This window comes from Cladophialophora bantiana, assembly GCF_000835475.1.
Source record: "Cladophialophora bantiana CBS 173.52 unplaced genomic scaffold supercont1.12, whole genome shotgun sequence".
Taxonomy (NCBI): domain Eukaryota; kingdom Fungi; phylum Ascomycota; class Eurotiomycetes; order Chaetothyriales; family Herpotrichiellaceae; genus Cladophialophora; species Cladophialophora bantiana.
Genome location: NW_015971586.1, coordinates 950530 through 971422, shown reverse-complemented (window position 1 = coordinate 971422; position 20893 = coordinate 950530). Strand labels below are relative to the sequence as shown.

Below are 20893 nucleotides of genomic sequence, written 5' to 3'. Positions count from 1 at the left end.
TGCCATTTCTCCCTTCCTTCTCCTCTTCTGCTATGGGTTACATGCAAATCGCCGACCAGGGGCCAGTTATGCTATGACAATTTCGCAACCAACTTTTTCCTCGAGTATCCTCTTCCGACTTCCTGCTGTGGCCGGCCCAAAGTCCCTTCCTGCATCATAAGGAATCGTTCCGATCGTATCCGGTAACTGCAAAATGCAGCGAATCCTACGCATAAACCTCCAAGCCCGCAATCAAGCCCTCAAAGCTTCTCGTCGGAAAAACTATGAAAAGCTGCGAGATGACTGGAAAGACTATGAGACCCGTCTGATCCAAACGGAGAAAGTGAAAAATGCCTACATTAAAGCAGAGCGCAGAGCGCGGCGAGAGGATTGGGTCATGGGACCTCTTGCCCCGAAACGGGACGTCGGCACAAAGCAAGATTTCTATGGTACTGTCAGTAACCTCCTCTACCAAGGGCCAGTTTTCCCCCCGAAGGTTAGACATGGCCCTCGGAGTAACGGGTGGGACCCTGTCGGAGGTGAGGGATTAGAAGAGGAGCAGAAAGAGTGGCAAGGTTTCGGAAACGAAGGGAATATCGTGGAGGGAGATCGAGTTTGCATTGTGAAGGGGAAAGAAAGTTTAATCGGACAGATTGGCAAAGTGAAGGATGTCAGTAGCGATTCCAAGGAATTGAGAATTGAAGGTCTCAATATGGTATGGACATTGTCTCGGTCATGGGCTGAAGATTGTCAACATGAATCTAACTTCAACTAGGCCGATGTTGAGATCCCTGAGAGTTTTGGCGAGCAGCGCGACAAAATTCACTTCTCATCCCTCGAATTACCCATCCCCATCAGCGACGTACGGCTTGTTTACCGCCTTACAGACCCTACTACCGGCCGCGACAGAGATGTCATCGTAAAGTACATCCGTGGCGGCGCCCCTTATTTCCAGCGCGCCCCCAATTCACCTCTGCCACGACATACACGCTACGTTGCGGGCGAAGACATTCAGATCCCGTGGCCGGAAGTTGAAGCCCCCAGGTATCAAGCCTTCGAGGGAGATACTACACGCTACGATGTCGAGTCACAAACCTGGACACCCACCATCTATCAACCGCCCCTCCCCTCACAGGAAATATTTGACAACTTGACGGAAGATGACAAATATAGGCGAGACAGGGCATGGCACGAAGACGAGTACGTGAGGATGAAGGTCTTGGAAGACGCTCGTGCAGAATGGTTCAAGGAGAGAAAGATCCAAGGTCCCTTGGCAAAGATGGCAGAGGAGAAACTTCGGATTGTGGCAGAGAGAGCGGAATCAATTAAGCAAGCCGGAATGAGTGAGGAGACGAGGAAGATTCTGATGGAGGAGATGAATGCAGCAAAGGGGAGGAGACTGAAAGCGTCGGCATAATGTGTGAGGTCCGACTGCTGAGCGGCATCTCGATTCCCCTGTCCTGGGCAAGACCCTCTTGGGCTGTGGATATATGGCCCTAGTGTTCCACCAAGGCTTGTGTCTGGATATAAAACAAGGGGGAAGGTCCATCACTGTTTGGTGACAGCGTTGTACATCTAGATTATTAGACCCCTCCACCGCGACAACACCATGAAAAGACTCTCTGCCAACGACTTTTGGCGCAAGACATGTCCACTGTTGATAGACTCCGTCTTTGTGAATTCACTCGTTCCCTCGGTTCACCCCTCGTATGCTCCGCGCGGTTCGAGGGAAAGTGTGGCCACAGTGAGAATGAGCCTTGTCTTTGCTGTGACCCGGACCTCATATTTCATATTTAACATCTCATGTCTCGTGTCGTGTCTTTAGATGGCGTTATGAGTTTTTGTTTTCCCCGGAGAACAGGATCCATACCCTATAGCAGCGGTTATATCCCAACAATGTGAGCTCTTGAGCCCAGCCACCCATCCGATCATGTGGTCAAGTAACCAGATTCCCTACAAACTCCACGCCCCTGCCTTTCCCTTCCCTCACGGAGAGCTGGGGCCACTGCACAAGAAACCGATCCACAAATGGCTTCAACAGCCTCCCGCTTAGACTGAGCGTCCTCACGCGTGCCCAAGACTCGATGAAGATAGTACGCATTTGCCCGGATTGCGCAAACTTTTCTCCAGACACGGCGGCGGAAGGACCTGAAAAGCCGAAGAATAAGAGGATGATCGATGAAAGGAAGATGATTACCCCGGTCCCAGGTCCGTTGGTCACTATCAGATCTGGATAGGATGGTGGAGTTTTCCCGTCAGACTGTGGTTGAAAATCTCGATGCGTGCCGCGAAGCACAGCGAGGCAGTCCCACAGACATTGGAGGCTCGTGATGGGAGCTGTGAGCAGGGACTGATGCACACGTCGCGCACGACGGACTGTTACCACGCTGTAGCTCGAGGCGCTGTCCGAGGCGATGGACGCGGAAGAGGCCTTTTTCAGATTCGACAACATCTCAGCCTCAAAATCTTTCGCTTTTAACGCAGAGAAATCGTCCCCTGAGCTGACCACATAGGTCCGGGTAGTGAAGTCGAGCTGTAATCGTTGATATTGGCCCAGGATGTTGAGCATTTCTGCGGTGTGTCCTCCCGAGCCAAGCACAACTAGTAAATGGGTTGGATTCTTGGGCGAGGGCGGAGGCCGGCGAGATATTGGTTCACGCCTGAGCACTGTGACGAGGCGGAAGAATGATAGGCTGAGCAGGATGAGAGCGACAGCAAGAATGAACAGCAGAGGTTGGCGGGTTGGCGAAAGCGTAATTAGCGGCGTCAGCATGGTCATCCAGATAGTTGTGCCGCCCGGGAAAGGGCTTCGCTGATGTTGGCGTTGTTGTGCTTGATGGGTGTTCATTTCTGGAGACAGGCTCGCTTCCTGCAATATGAGATAGAGTCAATGTCTCTGTGTCAGTAGCTGACGAAGAGCTAAGCGAGACGTCCGACACCTGGAGGTTTCACACATGGTCATTTCCTTCTGAGATATACCCAGTCAAAACAAAGACATGTTGGCAAGATATTGTCGCGATGTGAACAAGGCTGACGAGGCTGAGGGGCTGAGGAGCTTGTTCATTTGTCCGGCAATAGAAGGTTTATCGCCGAAGAGCGCTAAACCCAAAATAGTAGACAGTTGACTCTCCAAACTTTGGAGCAAGGATGAAACTTTGCTGCGTTGTCAGTTCATGCCTTTGCCTCTCCAATAGCATGTCGGACAACCAGTTCATATAACAACCATCCCAGGAATCTCGCAGCTTGTTTTCCCAATCATGTTATCGCAGTCATGCCTGTTACACTTCGCCGGCGCTTGGACTGTCATTACTGTGGACGCAGATCGAAATTGCCAGTGGGGAAGAAGCCTGGTTGCAAGTTTCGGTGCGATCACTGCCTTGCCGTCAACTTCTTCGACGAGGTAGGTACATCCTCTCTTCAGAGACCCGCTGCCACTAACTCATGTTCTAGAATGGCGAGATAGCAGATGTCCCTTTAGAAGAAGCCGCATCCGCTCAGCGCTTCGCGCAGCCGGTCGCTGCAAATCCCGTTGCCAACGACTTCTCCTCCCAGGACTCAGTGTTCTGTTCGACATGCCTCAAGAACCAGCAGCTGTACACCTACAATCTCTCCCAGTTCCTCCCAGATCCAGATCACCCCGACTACGAGGAACTAGAGGCTCAACTTCCAGAGTACAAGAAGGGACTCGAACAACGATACCCCCAATGCTGCGCCAAGTGCGAACCCAAAGTCAGAGCTCAGTTGCACAAGGCTACCTACAATGCCAGAAGCGATCACCTCCGGCGGGTCTTGGACAGGTCGCGACAAAGGAGGGTTGCCAGTCCATGGGGTTGGAGAAGTCTTCTCCTCAACGCGGCTGGATTTGGTTATATTCTCAGTCTGTCTTTGCAATTAATCTGGCATCTGTACGGCTCTCAAGTGGTCGGCGGGTCGTTGAAGCGAGGACTCACACCCGCTGAGTGTCTCTCTCAGCGGCGCTGCCTGCCTGAATGCCTAGAAATGATGGAGCCGCTTGTGGGACTCGCTTTAGTTCTTGGAATGCTCTGCATCTGGTGGAATCCAAAGTGGCACCACAAGTTGTCGAACAGTGAACGGCGCTTGTCGGGCTTAAATCAGTATTATCTGGCACAATTTGTCTTGCTGGGGTTGAGATTCAGTGCCTGGATTGTCTTGTTTCATGTCCCTCTGTCCTCGCGGATGAAAGCAATGCTGCATGCTTGTTTTGTGGTCGCCATTACAGTGCTTGCGGGATGGTCGATTTTTGGAATCACGACAGTCAGCTCTGGACCCCAGATCAATTGGCATGATGACCCAGCCCCATTGCTGTCGAGCAACCAGTTCGTCCCTCCGCCCCCTCTTGAAGAGCAAGGGATACAGCCATCACCGGATCAGCCATTCAGCATTGCCAATTTGGCAGCGCCTGGAAGACCAACCTATCAAGCATGGAATCCTCCCACGCCCCCGCCAGAGAGTGCCGAAGCGATGGACTGGACACCATCCCAGCCGACTTTTCAACCAGAGCTCAAGCAGATTCGCTATACAGCAGCCGATCCAACGCCCTTTCGCGGCACTCTACCAGCATTGAATGCAAAGGGTGTCCTCAAAAATCAGATTCAGGGGCGAACTGGTAAAGAGGCTATTGGTCTTCCGCCGGGATTTTTCGACAAGTCTCATAAGTCGTTCCTCCCTCCGCGCCAAACCGCAACAGCCAGCGAGGCCATAGCACAACCAAAGTTCTTCGGACACGAGAGACAAGTCGATACGGGGCTGGAAAGCATATTTGACACCGTCTTCTCTTTGCAGGATTCGTCCTTGCATCAGACTGAATCTGTCTCCACCTCTGGTCCAAAGTCTCTCAATCCTCCACCCGCTGGAGAGGCTCGCCTTGGGCCACAAACTGTGCCTGAAACTCTGCCGGTTCTGAAACTCTTCAGTAGCATATCCATTCTCTCACTCATGGTAGGCCTGGCCGTATGGATCTTCGAAGCTGCCATCCGACCCAAGACTACGCAACTAGGCTACTACACCATCCTGTTTAGTGTGAGCGTGCCGTTTGGTCACATCATCATCAGTCTTTATTTGCACGGAACTCGCAGTCAAACATCAAAACTACTCCTGTACACTCTTGAAGCGGGCCTGTTGGTCGGCGTTGCCATGGTCCAAAACCGATTCGGTGAACTCTTTCGAAATCTTTGGGATAAGCTTGCCATTGCGGTCGTTGCTCTATTGCTCCCTCAAGAGTTTCTGGCACTGAGTCGTGACCACTCGGCATTCCAACGTCGCCATCAAACCACTTCACACAACCCTGTTTCACTCCAGCCATTGCCTCAATCGCAGATGCAAAGGTCTATGAGCCCTCATCCCAGCGCTCCGGCGGCAACAATGCCTCGCCTTATACGAACCGACTCAAGTGAGTCGAATCAGACTCAGGGTTCAATACCCACGACTACCGAGACCGAACCATGGGAAACACCACGAGCACAGAACTATCGGTTGGATTGTTTCGAATCATCCGAGCCTCCGTCAGTGACAGCGAGTACAAGGTCTTCAGCGAGTCGAAAGCATCAACACCAAATTTTGAATCGACACATGATTGGTATGGATGGTCTGTCATTGGATGAAGATGACGGGATTTCACGGGATGAGAGTACAGGTGTCTCGAATACACTCAAACGCGTGAGACTTGGGTCTTCTTCTGGATCAAGCATTGCGGGGCCTAGAGCGAGACGGAAATTTTGATCTGCTGGTGTACTCCAAGGCAAGACGGACTGTGGAGTTACAACGGTTTCTGTTTGGAGGCATTCTCATTGTATGCGGCATTTTAGAGCGTTGGAAATCGGAAAGAAGACGGCAATGGGTGCAACGTCTTATGGGCATAGCATAGCATAGTATGAAAGTTTTCTCATTTCAGCATCTATAAAGTGGGACATTCCTTGACGTGGTGAGACTGTCGAGGCATAAAGACGCAAGGACAGGAACGATAACGATCAACAGACTAGGGTCATGTCCACCCCTAGGACCTTTGTCTACTCGGTACATCAAGTTCTGAAGCCCCATTCGGACTCTGAAATACGGGATGCAGTCCATTGTCCTGTTCCAACGCCGTGAAATGCTCGTTGACCTACTAGGAGTCTATGTCAATTTCTGCTTGATAAAGAACGATCTCAGATGTGAAAGCTGCCATGCGCAGGTGACGCCCAACACGCCCAGTTGGATCAACGTCCAACGGACGATTCTCGCGTTGACGGCTTCGCTTTGGTCGCGGAATTCTGCTTCTCGTTCCTAGCCACGCATCCTGGATTAGTGACCTCTCCTCCGTGGCAGGCAACAACACAGAGAAACGCGAAGATGGCAGTGTGATGAGCTTCGACTTACTCTTTGAAACTTCTGCTCCCTCCTAATATCTTGTAGTCTCCCGTTCAGTTCCCTCACCTTGCCGACAATGGTGTCAATTTTACCCTTGTCCTCACTCTCAATTTTGCTCGTTTCGCCGATCGCCATGTCGACGGTTAGCTTGACTCCTCCCAATTCATTTCCACCGTTTCCGAACCATCCATTCACGCTGATCGCGGCAGGTCCAGAAGGCGTAAAGCAGAGTCTGTGCAGGCCCGAGTCCGCGGCGCTAAAGGTGAATTTCGACATCTTGTCCGACGATTGGGTTGTTTGGGTTACGACGCGGTGGTCGTTGTCGAAGGTCTCTTCGACTGTGAAATGGATGTTGAGGTCTGAGGTGGTTGAGAAAGTCTGAGTCTGAGGGGAGTAGGCTTCAGATTTGTATGTCCCTGCATTTCCAACGTCGAATTAGCGTCTGGTCGGTTTGTTTCGCTTTTATGTTATGTGTCCTTTCGCCGAAGCAGCAGACTTGCACTGGTACTGCATCCGACCAACGGTGATTTAAGATTGGAAGACCGCTAAGCAGACGCGAGCGTCAATCAACTCTTAACGTACCGACAACGAGCGTGCCCTTTGGCAAATCCTCATAAAAGCACTTGGGCGTCGTGCCGTCGAGATAGAAATATAGGCCTTGTGATGAAGGAATGAGGGAGAATGTGAGCGCAACAAAAGTCGCCAGAAAGGATTTCATCTTTGCTTCTGCTCCCCCGTTCGCTTTGGATAGTTGAAGGTGGGGATGGTTTTGGCGGAACGATGGCGAGGGCGCAGACGAGTCGATTGAACAAAATGTCCAAAATTCAATGCCAGACGGCACGCACACAAGATGCGGAGCGCAGGCCCCTTTTGGCCCCTTTTACTCGGGGACAAGATTCGCGCTGCTCTATGGTGGTCCCTGGCCAATAAAATTTCAACATGTGTCAGGGCTTCTCAGCCTTGCAGCCATTTTTAGCCTCGTCATGAGATTCAAATGACGAGCCAGTCACCTGACCAGTCGTTTCAAATGTCTCCAAGTTGCTCGCCGCGTGAATCTTTCACCCTCTGTCGGCTGCGTTTCCGATCTTGCCCTACTCGTGCTTCCTTCTGATTTTCACTTTAAATGGTGCGTCGCACTCCGGAAGCATTCATTGATGAGGCGGAGCCAAACCCGTCTGGAACTACGACACCCTCGTCCGTAGAACGACTCTGTAGCCTCCCGACAAAATGGCTTCTACGAGCGACATCCGCGATATCATGAACCTGGGCCAAGCAGGGCCCCGCCACCTTGCGCCCAAGAAGAAAAAACATGTTGAACCTCAACCGCGTGTCACCGGTGTCAAGCGAGAGGTGCAAGCGCTGATGGGCGACTCTGTCCCTCCCATTGCCATCGTCGAACAGCGCTCCTACAAATCAAGACCTTCCATCTCTCAGAAATTGTTCAAGCCGCGCCATTGGGAGGAGAGACCATTTGTGCACGGTGGAAGAACAGATGGATTAGTGCTTAAACACTGGAAGCGATCCATTCCTGGCTCGGGTGCCCGTGCTCCGATCGTTGCGAATGACTCGGCGGACGTTGAAATGAAAGACGAGCCAAAGACATCCCCAGCGATGCAAGAACTACAATTCGAGGAAGAGTACCCATCCCAGAAATGGAATGTCAAAGTTCAAGTACCGTCCTACACAGACGAGCAGTATCAAAATCTGTTAAAGTCGAAGGATTGGACGCGGCAGGAGACTGATTATCTCATGGACCTTTGCCGCGACTACGATTTGAGATGGATCATCATCGCCGACAGGTACAGCCCGCAAGACATTCCAGCTCCTAAGCCGGCTGCTCAAAATGGGGAGATAACTGGCAACGAACTTGTTGTGAGACCTCACTACCCGAATCGTTCCATGGAAGCTCTCAAACAACGATACTATGCCATTGCCGCAAAGATGATGGAATTGAAAACACCAGCGAGCACAATGACGCAGGCTGAATTTCAACTCTGGGAGAAGATGCGTAATTTTGATGCTAAGACCGAGACAATGAGGAAAGCGATGGCAGAGAAACTATTCGAGCGCACCAAAGACGAAGCTGACGAGGAGAGGATTCTTCTCGAAGAACTTCACCGCATCACCAAGAACGAAGACGACTTCATAAAAATGAGACGTGATCTGTATGCGAGACTCGAACCTGTGTCCACCATCAGAAGAACTGAGAGAGGGGAGGAGCAATCTACTGCCATATATCAGACTTCTGGAGGACTGGCAATGTTATTTCAGACTCTCCTTGCCAAAGAAAAGAGGCTTAAGCGGCCTCTTATGCCCGGTAGCGTCGAAGCCGGCCCTGGTTCCACGCCTACTGAAGCGCAGAGATACGACAAGGGCAGACACCCTCCCCAATATAGCCGACGAGATACCACGGACACCCAGGCCACCGAAGATACAGTCCGCGTACAAAAGAAAGGCTCAACGTCCCAACCTAGTGTTCGGGTCTTGTCGCCACAGGAGGAAGCACGATTTGGTGTTTCGCATCCACAGGAAAGAATCACCAGTGGTGTCCAGTTCCGCCATGAGAAGATTAACCGCCTCACTATGGCCAAGAGTCAGACGCAAACGACCAAGATACAAGCTGCATTGACCGAACTGGGGATCCCGCCTCGTTTGCTTATGCCGACGGAACGAGTATGTCGAGAATTCGAGCGATTGGTTACCGAGATCAATGTGCTGCTTGACTGTAGAAAAGTTAATGAGAAGATTGCGACTGAGATTAAGATTTTGGAGGAGGCCAGGCGGATTAGGCTGGGATTGCCAAAAGACGGAGAGGATCCTCCTGCTTCTTCCGATGCCGCTCAATCTTCCCTTCCTATAACGGCAGACAAGATGGAGGTTGAAGATTCTCAAGTAGCAGAAAATTCTAAACTTGAAAGCACCAAGGATGACTCAATGGCGGTGGCTGAAGAAGACCAAGACGCTGAGGCCGAGGATGATGTCCCTCCGCAGAAGACTGATGAGAAGAGGCATGGTGGAGAAGTTGGGAAGGAAAAGAGCACCATGCAAGTGGACCAGCAAGCAGAGGAAGGAGACGAGGATGCGATCGCGGACGTGGATCAAGATACGGCGCAAGATAGTGCTGCAAAAGCTGCCGAGGATCAAGAAGAAAACGAAGGAACTAAAACGGGAGAAGACAATGAGGAGGAGGAGGAAGAGGAGGAAGAGGAGGATGAGGATGAGGATGAGGAAGAGGAAGAGGAAGAAGAAGATGACGAAGAGCAAAACGACGAAGTGGTCACTGGGGTTGATGAAGAGGATGAGGATGCTGATGAAGATGAGGATGAAGCTCATATTAACGTCAATGAGGATGAAGAGGACGAGGATGCTCAGCTCGCTGCAACACCGCAGAATGAGAGCGACGCAGAAGTGGACAACGAGGACGAAGATGAAGATGAGGACGAAGAGCCAGAAGTGGATGCAGAATCCGACGAGGAAGCAAATGCCAACGAGGATGATACAGGCTCGGAGGACGATGCTGATATTGATAATCAAGATGAAGACAAAGACGACGAAGGAAATGAAGACGACGCCCGTGCCGCAGCAGAGGCCGAAGACTCAGATGATGCAGAGGGAGAGCCAGAAGAAGACGAAGAAGAAGAAGAAGCGGCGGCCAGCTCTCTACCACGCGCACATAAACGCTCTGCGAGCGTCATATCCGAGGCAAGCCGCGCGGGAAGTAATCGAAGTGGGATCGAGAGGAAAAAGAGACGTTGAACACCTGACTTTGAGAATTATCTAAGTAGACGCATTCGTGTTCAGTGTCTTTTAATCCTGCCTGCTTATGAAGGCGCGTGGGTTCTCTAACGAGCGTAACACCTCTCTCTCCATTAATGCCCAAGCCCACGGAGCTCAGTCGGGGCGGATTCAATCTCCTATCTCCTGTTGTTGTAAACGAAAGACCATGGCCACATTTTTTTCTTTCCCGGAAATGTATCGACCCGTGGACCCCGTAGGTTTCAACTTCCCGGGTGTAGGCAGGCAGTCCACGCGCGCCACGCTAAGAATATTCACAAGGAACCTCTGATCACCCATCGATCATGAGCATCCTTCTTGTTCTGTCTTGGTTCCATCTACTCCTCCTCACTCACCTCGCTTTCCTCATCCTGAAGCATGACTTGGAATTCTTTTTCCCCGAAGAGTCTGTCGGCATTATCCCAGTTCTCGCCTTGATTGGCCTCGGGAGCCCCCTTCTGCTGGTTGTCGGACTCTTCGGACGCCTCGAACAACGCAACAAGATCTGCCACGTCATCATCGTTGGGCTCAAAAGGAGAGATTCTACCGCCCTCGCTGTTATCCGGGAGTGCGGATTGTTCGTTGTGGTCAATGACCATCAGGTCATAGTTTCTGATGCGTGCGGCTCTCTCCTCAGTCTCCGATTCAGAATCCATGTCTGTGGGGGGAGCGGTAGGAGGAAGTTGAAGGGTCGGCCTGCGAGCAGGGACGTAAGTAGGCTCTTCAGGTAGGATGTCGACGCTGAGAGCATCGGAAGAGAGGGTAGTGTCAGAAGTGTTGGGAACTGCGGGACGGGCAGTATTGGGACCCGAGAGAGCCTTGGTGAGATCCGCTAGAGATGCTGCAGAAGATTGGGCCTTCTCCTTGCCCTTTGCGCGAGGGTTCGACTTCGCTGCGGCAGGTTTGGGTTGGGTGACCTTGGAGGCCATATAAGAAGACGTGGATTGTGGTGCTGGTGCTGGCTTGGGGGGCAGACTTGAGGACGGGTGATTCGCAGCTGGAGCAGTCGAAACGGCGGTATTGACGGCAACGGCTCCAAGATGTCCAGCTGCTGCAGCGGCGACCCGCTTAGGGTCCCACCCTTCTAAGGGATGAGGAAGATCGCCCGTTGCCTTCCTCAGGGCAAGGTTCTGGGTTTGTTGCATCCAAGCATAGTCGGACTGCTTGCGTTTTTGGCGCTTGGAAGGGCTGACGTCTTCGGCTGGGGCGGGCAGCGTTACGGGCGGTGCTGGACGCTTTGCGGATGTAGTTGCGGAAGGTCGAGAGCTTGCTGCATGGGCAGCTGCTGTTTCACGTGTTGGTGGAATTGACGGAGCAGATGATGCAGCTGATGCAGTCCCCGCTGTGGTCGTCAGTCGGGCAGGGGTTGCGGCTCCCAATGCAACCGTCGTCTGCGTGGCAGCGTGGCATCCCTCCCATATGTCATACCGAGCAGCACCAGCCAAAAACTCTTGAATTGTACCCTGTCGCCCGGAGGGACCAGGCTCTTCGTTGGTGAGGTCAATAACCTGGGCAGGAGCTTGCACCATTTGTGGAGGTTGCAGCTGCTGGCGGCTGCTATGGTGCAATGGACACAAAAGGCAGATGTCTGCTTTAACGAGTACTCGTTGGTATTGGCGTTGCATTCGCTCCATCTTGGCTTCGTATACCTCTTGGAATACTGGCTTTGGTCTATCGCTCTGCACAACTGCGGATTGATTCGATGTAGGGATCACTGGAAATAGTTTACCATTTGGTCCAATCGTGAAATCATAATAGCCACGAATCATATTGTAGAAGCTTTTGACCATGACATTCTCTCTCTTTAGTGTCGCATTTTCCTTTTCAAGAGCGGTAACCCGGTCTCGGAGCGTCGCGACATTTCTGCCATGTTCTTCTTCAAGCAAGGAGATCTTGTCTTGTGATGTTTGCAAGGCGGCCCGCAGCTGGCTCACGAGTTCCTGGGTCCACATCCGTTCACCTGCAGTATCCTGATGGCCTTGGGGGATGACAGGGACTCCTTGTGAAATGTTTTCGTTAAAACTTTCAAAGCCTGTAAAAGCAGGGTCGAGATAGACCTGCTCCTGAGGGAAGAAATTGCCGTGGACGCCATGAGAATCATTATCGCTCATCACATCCTGGGCCAGGAGGCCTTGCATTCCCACATGATCGTTCTCGGTGAAGTACCCATCGTTGAAGGATGTCATGGCGTTAGTCATTCGCTCGCCATGGATTGGGATAGTACTGCTGCCGTCGACTGGAAATTGAAGCACACTGCCCAGAATTTGAGAGTACTCGTTTGCAAAAAGGTTGTCGGCAATCATTAAGTTTGGTGGCATGTTGCTCGGCATACCCGCCTGCTGAGTACCAAGATGACTACCATTAGCGTTCACATGTTGAGGGGTGAGGTTGGCCATTCCCATAGGATAGTGTCGAACAGGGCTCCAATTAGCGGTTGAATTCTGAGGCATGTGGTACGGTAACCCCACAGGATGATGTTGATGAGAACTGCCCATATCAGGTGTGTTGTGACGTCTGTGGTTAGGCTTTCTCATGGATGGATGTTGAAGAGGGTAGCCGCCGTTCAAGGGATTCGACATTTGGGTGTTTAGTATCCTGGCCCCGAAATTCCCTGGGGGATTGTTGTTCATGATGCCGCCATTCTGGCTAAAATCCATGTGGTGGCCAAAAAAGTTTCGCACCACGATCTGCCCGTGCACGTTGAAACCAGGACAGGCGTAGACGTTCACTGAGCTTCCGATAAGGTCGTTCAAGCGACAGGCCTTATTTTTCATCACACCGCAATTGCGACCCAAATCTGTGTATTGAGTGTATTTGTCTCCGAGGTGTAAGGTCAGGTTGAGGTTGATAGCGGCGGTTGGGTCTGATGCTGTAGATCTGTCGAGGGAAAACTCGTTGTGAATGTCTTGTAACTGTCAACCACCAAGCTTTCCCATGCAATAGTTTGAATGGGGTCTGTGATTATTGCATCCAGGAAATGGACGGGTGCACGGCGAAATGAGTGACACTTCAGAGCACAATGGTCGTTGACAAAGGAGTCTTCACTACCTGGGGCGCGGTGTTATCGGGAACTCGATCAGGTGTTTCGCCAGTCGCTAAGTTACTGAGCTGTGAAGTCTCAGAGGACTCGATTTCTGGAAAGAGCAAACGGGATTGAGGACAGCGCAGTTTTCATGCCGTTTGGTACTCCTGAGGATTCCAGGCGTAAATGTTGTGCTTGGTAAAGAGAATTTGGGCACCGAAAAAGACGATTTACAGAGAGGTTGGACAAAACGAGAGGAGGGACGCATCTAGAAAAGATTTGTCCAGCGGCTCGACAAAAGGGCGCCTGTCTCGAGGACCTTCTGCTCTCAACCAGATCGAAACGTTCTGTGGCAAGCCTGCAAAGTTTGGTACCGAATGCAGGACCGGCTTTGGAGCAAGGCTGTCTCAGTCAGTTGAGGGGTTCCATACCTATACTTTGGCAAAGTAATGGTTCACCTGCTGGTATTGTCATATTTGCACCGTACTGTGGTGACGGTAGCCATCGGACAACCAACAGGCCAGGGGAGAAACGCATCTACTCCTCGATCCGCCATAACGTGGATGCAAATTGTTCGCCTCTTGAACCAAATCCTTTGTATATCAACAGCTGCGTTCCCGCCTGGCTCATCCAAGGGTGGAACCGTCGTTTGGACGATACGGGCGCTTGACAACCGCATGACGGTCGACATTGCGGCGCCCTGTTCTGGGGTCTGGGCAGCCGCCGACCCCGGAATTGGGGCACGGGAGGTGTGGCGCCCTTGTGAGCAGCATTCGCGGACTTATGTTTGACATATACATGCATGAAGAGGAATGTTTACAGATGATGTTGAAAAACATACGAACAGGACGCTTTTAGGCGATAATCAACCTTGTCAAATGAGGAACGATTATTGGTTCGCTTAAAGCCGGCCAGCTAGCCTGATCAAGGCTCTCATTAAAGCAGCGGGACTTTTGTGAAAGCCGCTCGAGACAAAATCCAGCCTTGTCCATCCCCGCATCGCATCTCCATGTGCATCCACAAACCCAGCATCCTCAAGCCTAGAGGTTACAGGAACCTCGACACTGAAGGGGGTGCTTGAGGGGTATGAGTCGCCAACATGAGCGTGATATTGTGTACAGGTACTGTCTTTCTCACCATCGCAAGGCCTAGGCAAAGAGCTAATTCTCCTTTTCAGCCGGTTATGACCACACTATTAGGTTCGCCCTCTCTCTCTCTCTCTCTCTCTCTCCTCTCCGTGGCCTCTTCCTTCAAATTGACCTGCTCTCACCCACTGTAGATTCTGGGAAGCTCTCTCGGGAATATGCTCGAGAACAATCCAACACCCGGAATCCCAGGTGAACAGACTATGTATCACTCCAGACAAAAAGTACTTGGCCGCCGCGGGCCGTCACATGGTGCGGCTCTACGATATCAAGTCCAGCAACCCCAACCCCATCATGCAATTCGAGGGCCACACGAATAATGTGACTGGCGTCGCATTTCATTGTGAAGGGAAATGGATGGTCACGAGCTCTGAGGATTGCACGGTAAGAGTATGGGATACTAGGTCGGGCATGGTTCAGAGAAACTATCAACACTCCCATCCAGTCAATGACGTGGTGATTCATCCAAACCAGGGTGAATTGGTCAGTTGCGACCGTGGCGGAAATATTCGGATTTGGGATCTGGGCGCAAGCAGATGTACCCATCAACTTGTGCCCGTGGAAGACATCTCCATGGCCAGTGTGAGCGTTGCGAGTGATGGCTCGCTCCTCGCTGCTGGAAACAATCTGGTACGTCGAAGCGGATGCAAATTCCACTAGAAAAGACAGCTCACAATACCACTCCAGGGAGACGTCTATATCTGGCGTGTGTATCAAAATCACGACTCGACCACCCTTCTCCCATGTCGCGCATTCAAAGCCCATAAGGATTACCTCACCCGCCTGCTCCTCTCGCCAGATATAAAATACCTCGCAACCTGTAGCGCCGACCATACTGTGCGCGTCTGGAAGATCGACATGAATGAAGAGCATCTTGAGGATATCAACGAACCACAAACCCCCCCCATATCACAACAGCAGCAGGAAGGATCAACAGGCCATACCGAACCTACTCCGAACAATCACAACCAAAACACGATCACGCTCTCACGCTCCCAGCCTTCCCTCCCCAGCGCCGAGATAGACAGAAATTCCGACTCCTCTCCCGATCCTAAACTATCCCACTCCACCCCATCTCTCACATCAGCTTCCTCGCAACAATTCCGCCCCACGACCGACCTGATATCCATCCGGCGACCCCTCCCTTGCCATGCCATATTGGACATCCACCAACGCTGGGTATGGGACTGCGCCTTCAGCGCCGATTCCGCGTATCTTGTCACCGTCTGCTCTGACCATTACGCGCGCCTGTGGGAAATCCTCACCGGGAAAATCATCAGACAGTATAGCGGACATCACAGGGGGGCGGTGTGCGTCGCGTTAAATGACTATAGCAATCCGCCTTAGGGAACGGATTGGGAGGAGGAAGGCATGAGCGTGGACGAGTTCAAGTGCAAGCGATATGGAATTAGAAATGACGGCGATGGACCCGACACTGAAGACGATCAGGATGGCGGGGTAGAATTGAATTCCTCCCTCCTATTCCGATGATAATGGACGGGGCAGAAGAAAGAAGGAACGCCTTGTCACTCGCTCACCGCAACTCTAAGGGAATGATTCAACGTGCTGCTTGAGCAGTCGTGGGTAATGCAAGGAATGGGAATCGAGGTTCGGAGTTGATGGGGGCCTTGACGGGACTCTCTTGCTTGAACAGTAGTGCACGGGGATAACGGGAAAGCGGATAGCATTATTGTCGGCGCTTGTCGGAGCATAACATCAAGGACCCTGGCAGGGCGTACCCGTTGAGGTTGGCTGGTTGTCTCCAGTACAACCAAAATACAATAGCAAATGTGCCCCAGGGATGTGGACAGAATGTTGCCCACTCTTGCGTCGCTCTTGAATCCAGTGTGCTCTCATTGTGCACTATAATATGTTTTCTGCGAATAGTGCCCTCGAGGTGTAGCTGCAGAGGCATCCTTGGATAGGGCAAAAGTACAGGACGCTATGAGGATCACAGCTTCAGGCCAAAGCTCAACCCAGACACTGGCGAATCTGAGGTAGACCAGTCTGCAGTCTTTGCTCTTGCTTCTTTCCCTTTCCTTCCTGATTGTCTCGAGGCATTAGTCTCCATCTTCTTCAAATTCGTCATCCGCTCCGTCTATTTACCCCTTCCGTTGATCTCCATTCCTTTTTCAACATCCGAGCCTCTCTGCCTACGACTTGACCACCCTAAGCACGAAGTTGACAATCACCGCTGCGAGAAGGGCGAGAGCCAACACCGTAGGTCCAATCCGGTCATCGAACCCGCCCTGGCCCCTGATTCGGATAGCTTTCGCTCGCCAGTGGAACGTGATGAGTGCATATATCATGGCTGCCATAGCCACCAAGGTAAAGAGTCCAGCGGATATGCGGCCGACCGAGTCGCCGAAATTGAGAAGGCCGACGGCAAGTCCACCAAGAATGACAGTGAAATTGAGCCACGAGAGGAAGGTACGTTCATTAGCGAAGAAAACTTTGGGCTCAACGCGAGTGGGGAGGGCAATACGTTTGCCTGGACAGATGAAAGTGTTAGGAGGAGGCGGAATCAAACAAGACGCATACAGGAGTGGGAGATCTTACCCGGGGCGCTTTGAAGAAGTGGTTGTTCAGACATGTTGTCGGCAGAAGGCGGCGAGCTATATCTTGTACTGGTACTGGTAATGCGAGACTGGCTTGAAGATGGCGAAACTATGAAAGCACCAGCAGATGTGGTATCCCCGTTGTTCTCTGCAGAATTGGACTCGGCGGGAAGCCAAGGTGCTGTCTCGGGTATGTGGATGACAACCTTTCCGGTGAGGAGGTGTCTTTGATCAGGTGAAGTAACTCGGTTGGACCTGAGGGTATTGAGGGTGTGGACTGATTTCTGGGTGTGAAATCGATTTTCTGTATTGGGGACCGACTCCAAGCCACGACGCTTACTTGGCTGCTGGCTACGCTCAAGTTTTTGTCCGGTCTCCTTCGGCGTCGGTTGTGTTGGTTTCCCTGCCGAAGCAAACCTTTGGCTTCGACTTCTCGACTGGTAGAAAGGTAGCAGAGGTCTTGACTGCTGCCGCGACGGTTCTCCTCGTTCTTGACCACCTCGTGAAAGGTGCGCAGCGACTCTTCCTCGGGACTCCAATCCAGAGGGTCAAATCCAGCTCTTGAGAAGCTTAAAAGACGGGCTTGTGGGGAGCTCGGGAATAGGCGTCGGCTCTGTGATACCACGAGGAATTGTTGCTTGATCGATCAAAGCGAGTGAAACAGTGTGCGGTGCGGATAGGTGCAGTTCAGCAACTAGGTGAGGTCTAGCAGCGGTCCTTTTTCTTCTTTCAACTTTCCAACTACCACACCATAACAAAAGCCAGTCACAACAGCAGTAAAAGTATGTCCAGGTAAGAGGTAGAGGCAGATAGAGTTGCTAGTTCTCTGACTCGAAAGATATACAGCGAGCCGCAACCAAGATAGAATGTGCAAGGAAGAGTGAATTGGTTACCGAAGAGCAACCAAAGAGCAATTGACGAAAGGTTTTGGTGCAAGTCAAGCTCTTTCTCGATCCAGGTAAACCGCCGCTGCGGGGAAGGCACCTGCCTGCATCGAAGCTTCCCATTCGCGCAGCCCCTCCTGAAGCTTTGGGGTGCTTGGGGCTTTCTGGGCTTCCTTGTTCACGTCGGCGGCGGCAGCGGGGTCTCTGCTTCGCCGTTGGGAAAATGTCAACTCTACTGCGGAGGGTTAAGTCAACTGTGGCCGTCTTCGACCCCCCGAGCCCGCATCAAAATAATCAACAACATCGGTGTGCATTGGATCCGGCCGCTCGTCCAAGCAATCAAGCAAAGCGACTGCGACTGCGCAAAGCTTCTCAGCACCACCGCTCCAATCCAGACCTGCTTGACGTGGGTCTCAATAAGAGCACCCTTACTTTACGCCAGCCCCAGCAACATCCTGAGCTCGGCCCTCTCACCGAGTTTCGACGCCGGCTTGCGAGAAAAGCCTCGACGCTCAGTTTGAGAGGCAGACGTCGACAGGGCGAGCGCGATCAGGCCGGAGTGATCAAGGAAGAGGAGAAGATCAGAGAATTGGCATTGGCGGGAAGCGAAACGGGAAGCACTAAGTGCCAGGAACACCGAGACAGGGCACCCCAAGAGACCAGACTCGAAGGTGAAGAGCAAGCGTCAAGACCTGCAGGGAACCGTCCAGACGAGCAGCCATACACAAGAGAGTCCTCGGTGACCACAGTCGTCCCTTGCGACCCCATTACATCCCTCTTCGTCAAGGAACATCCGTCACTTTCCATAGCAGACAACCCACCTGAGACCTCCCCTGGATTGCAGGATCTCATTCGCAAGACCCAAGGAACCTACATCACTAAATACGTGGCAGGAGGAAAGACCTCAGTCAAGAAAATGGCGTCGCAACAAGCTCCCCCTCCCGTGGCCTACAGCCGGCTGAAGGAGATTACAGAGAAGGTGAGTACCACGTCGGGCATGCACCGAGAGGGTGTCCAAAAGCTGCAGAGTGCAGGGCGCTAACTTCCCAACCTTCGGCCGGATAGGCATGCGAAGCTGCCCTTTCAGGGGTAACGTCTTACTCCCATCCGGACACTGAACGCTGGAATACGACGATAATCAACAGCATCCTAGGCGCCCTCGTGGAAGAGACCACGGTAACATCCGCTTCTGGTTCCATGCCGAACCAACCACAGTTCAAATACGTGGTCAACAGCACCATCATCCAGCACGCGGCTTCATCCCCGGCTTCGGCAGGCGACGACACCAAGAAAACGAGTGGTCGTCGAGGCATGCACGCGGCAAGTGGAGCTTACTGGAACAACGAAAAGGATGGCATGTGGAGCTTCAAGTACGCTGGCGCCGATAGCAAGGGGTTGGATGTTGTCGTTGGTGTCATCTGGGTCTGGGTCGGGTAGAGGTGCACTCACCGGTTTTGCCTGATGGACAGCAAAGCGGGTGACGGCGCCGTCCAGAACAGCTTGATCCGGAATACCCTCGGACCGTTGATAGAGGCTTTCATTGGTGGGGTAGTGAACAGCAAAGCTCATGGTCTCTGGAAATTACCAAGTGAACTGAGATCAAGAATTAGGGATGGGTAAGGCGTGCTGAGTCTTTTATGTCAAGAAAACAGTGTGTTGCTCCCCACGCGGTCATTTCACGAGTTGTTGGTTTTCGGTGGCTTTCTGTGGGATCGGGCGTTGGCATGGGAGAGCGGCGCGGGCAATTCTCCCTTCCGTGTCGAAAAAAACGTGCTTGCCATGCTCTCAAGTCGAATGAGAAGTCGATCTGGGCCCTGAATGATGGATGGATCAACATGTGCTTGGATGGACTGTTGAAATGAACGGTCTCTGTGCAATTGGTTTTTTGGTCTACTCAAAATTGAATGGCTGATGGAGAAATTTCGCTCAATGCATGTTGAGCCCCGGCTCGGGTCATCCTGCAGGTTACTGGGTACGTACCCAGTAGTCCAACACGTCGTCTCTGTCGCCACTGATCCGGATTCTCCCAATCTTCTCGCCAGGCTTTGGGGATAAACTTTGCAAGGGAATGGTTGTTGAAGTCGCTTAGAGTAGACTCGGACCCTAGAGCCAGACTCCGCCGCGTCACAGCCGGTGACCGGCGTCGAGGTATTCGGTCGACTCGAGTCCTGATGCGTGGCATGATATCAGCTGGACGAGAGTCAAAGACTCCTTCAGAGCCCATCCACATGATGATCGATCCGTCTCCAGCGCGGCTTCGGGTTGCCTTGCCTTACGTACAATTGTCCTCCCAATCTTGTGCAGAGCCGTTTCTTTTGCCGCTCCGCCTGGATGACTTGCAAGCGCCATTAAGGTTGGAGAGAGGGGTGCTTGCAATAAGGCAATGAAGTGAATTGGGTACCCAACCGTGTCCAGCTCGCCGGGTCCAGTGATGGATATTTTCAGTCACACAGGACAGGTATTGGACTTCGGTCTCACCGGTTGCGTCACAATACATGCTGTCGACCAGATATGGTCAGCTCAGATTGTCGAAAACTGGGGGAGGCTGTGGTTTACATACAACAATTCCAAGATCGCATATCAAATCCGCAGAGTGTTTTAGGAGTCACGACGGGGAGTCCGAACAGGGCTGATGGGAAGCTCTTGGGCTGGAGTCTTTGATTGGTTCTGAAAGTTGAGGCTTAGTGTGGCTTTGATGGCTTGAACATGTCGGTCATCAGCCGAGACAGCACGCAATTCGCAGCTCAGGTAACAAGGGAAACGCAAATGGCGGGGACGGCCGGAGAATTTTCTCCAATCCTGGGTCGATGACTCGAAAGGGGTACGTTCAGGAGTCTTGGAGTCAATGATGCATCGCTTAACGGATGGTTGGTGTCAAGATCGACATCTGTCCAGTGCAGACGAGACTATGGTGCTTTCCACTGGCACTAAACTGAATCTGACATCTCACGTACATAGTCTAAAATTGTGTCTGGTGAAGAAGGATACACCGTGGTCTTTCCAGAAGGACATTTGCTCTCTTTGTTGTCTCCAGATGCGGCAAAGGGAAATAGGTCGCTGCTGCGGCCACTGCTGGGCGTCTTGAGGTGCAGGAATGGCAGAATTAGGGAAGACGATCACTTAAGCGAGGGTCAGCTCCTGGAACTTCTAGGAAAAGATCGACAC

At 52.1% G+C, this 20893-nt stretch overlaps 9 protein-coding genes across 9 annotated transcripts; 5 read left to right on the top strand and 4 right to left on the bottom strand.

Annotated features, from left to right (window-relative positions):
• Positions 1-193: 193 nt before the first annotated feature.
• On the top strand, positions 194-1396 carry Z519_08260 (uncharacterized protein; the record flags this gene model as incomplete). The annotated part of the gene is made up of 2 exons (XM_016765988.1): positions 194-694; positions 755-1396. The coding sequence occupies 2 exons, from the start codon at positions 194-196 to the stop codon at positions 1394-1396; spliced, it is 1143 nt and encodes a 380-aa protein (XP_016618033.1).
• A 519-nt stretch (positions 1397-1915) lies between these two features.
• Positions 1916-2827, bottom strand: Z519_08259 (uncharacterized protein; the record flags this gene model as incomplete). Its single annotated transcript, XM_016765987.1, has 1 exon — positions 1916-2827. One exon carries the CDS (start codon positions 2825-2827, stop codon positions 1916-1918), a length of 912 nt encoding a protein of 303 aa, XP_016618032.1.
• A 423-nt stretch (positions 2828-3250) lies between these two features.
• Positions 3251-5718, top strand: Z519_08258 (uncharacterized protein; the record flags this gene model as incomplete). The annotated part of the gene is made up of 2 exons (XM_016765986.1): positions 3251-3379; positions 3430-5718. 2 exons carry the CDS (start codon positions 3251-3253, stop codon positions 5716-5718), a joined length of 2418 nt encoding a protein of 805 aa, XP_016618031.1.
• Positions 5719-6111: 393 nt separating this feature from the next.
• Positions 6112-7063, bottom strand: Z519_08257 (uncharacterized protein; the record flags this gene model as incomplete). Its single annotated transcript, XM_016765985.1, has 3 exons — positions 6112-6261; positions 6355-6761; positions 6928-7063. The coding sequence occupies 3 exons, from the start codon at positions 7061-7063 to the stop codon at positions 6112-6114; spliced, it is 693 nt and encodes a 230-aa protein (XP_016618030.1).
• Positions 7064-7572: 509 nt separating this feature from the next.
• Positions 7573-10101, top strand: Z519_08256 (uncharacterized protein; the record flags this gene model as incomplete). The annotated part of the gene is made up of 1 exon (XM_016765984.1): positions 7573-10101. The coding sequence occupies one exon, from the start codon at positions 7573-7575 to the stop codon at positions 10099-10101; it is 2529 nt and encodes an 842-aa protein (XP_016618029.1).
• A 356-nt stretch (positions 10102-10457) lies between these two features.
• Z519_08255 (uncharacterized protein) lies at positions 10458-12893 on the bottom strand (the record flags this gene model as incomplete). Its single annotated transcript, XM_016765983.1, has 1 exon — positions 10458-12893. The coding sequence occupies one exon, from the start codon at positions 12891-12893 to the stop codon at positions 10458-10460; it is 2436 nt and encodes an 811-aa protein (XP_016618028.1).
• A 1642-nt stretch (positions 12894-14535) lies between these two features.
• Positions 14536-15633, top strand: Z519_08254 (uncharacterized protein; the record flags this gene model as incomplete). Its single annotated transcript, XM_016765982.1, has 2 exons — positions 14536-14916; positions 14974-15633. The coding sequence occupies 2 exons, from the start codon at positions 14536-14538 to the stop codon at positions 15631-15633; spliced, it is 1041 nt and encodes a 346-aa protein (XP_016618027.1).
• Positions 15634-16439: 806 nt separating this feature from the next.
• Z519_08253 (vacuolar transporter chaperone 1) lies at positions 16440-16879 on the bottom strand (the record flags this gene model as incomplete). Its single annotated transcript, XM_016765981.1, has 2 exons — positions 16440-16777; positions 16846-16879. 2 exons carry the CDS (start codon positions 16877-16879, stop codon positions 16440-16442), a joined length of 372 nt encoding a protein of 123 aa, XP_016618026.1.
• Positions 16880-17951: 1072 nt separating this feature from the next.
• Positions 17952-19165, top strand: Z519_08252 (uncharacterized protein; the record flags this gene model as incomplete). The annotated part of the gene is made up of 2 exons (XM_016765980.1): positions 17952-18707; positions 18794-19165. The coding sequence occupies 2 exons, from the start codon at positions 17952-17954 to the stop codon at positions 19163-19165; spliced, it is 1128 nt and encodes a 375-aa protein (XP_016618025.1).
• Positions 19166-20893: the final 1728 nt, after the last annotated feature.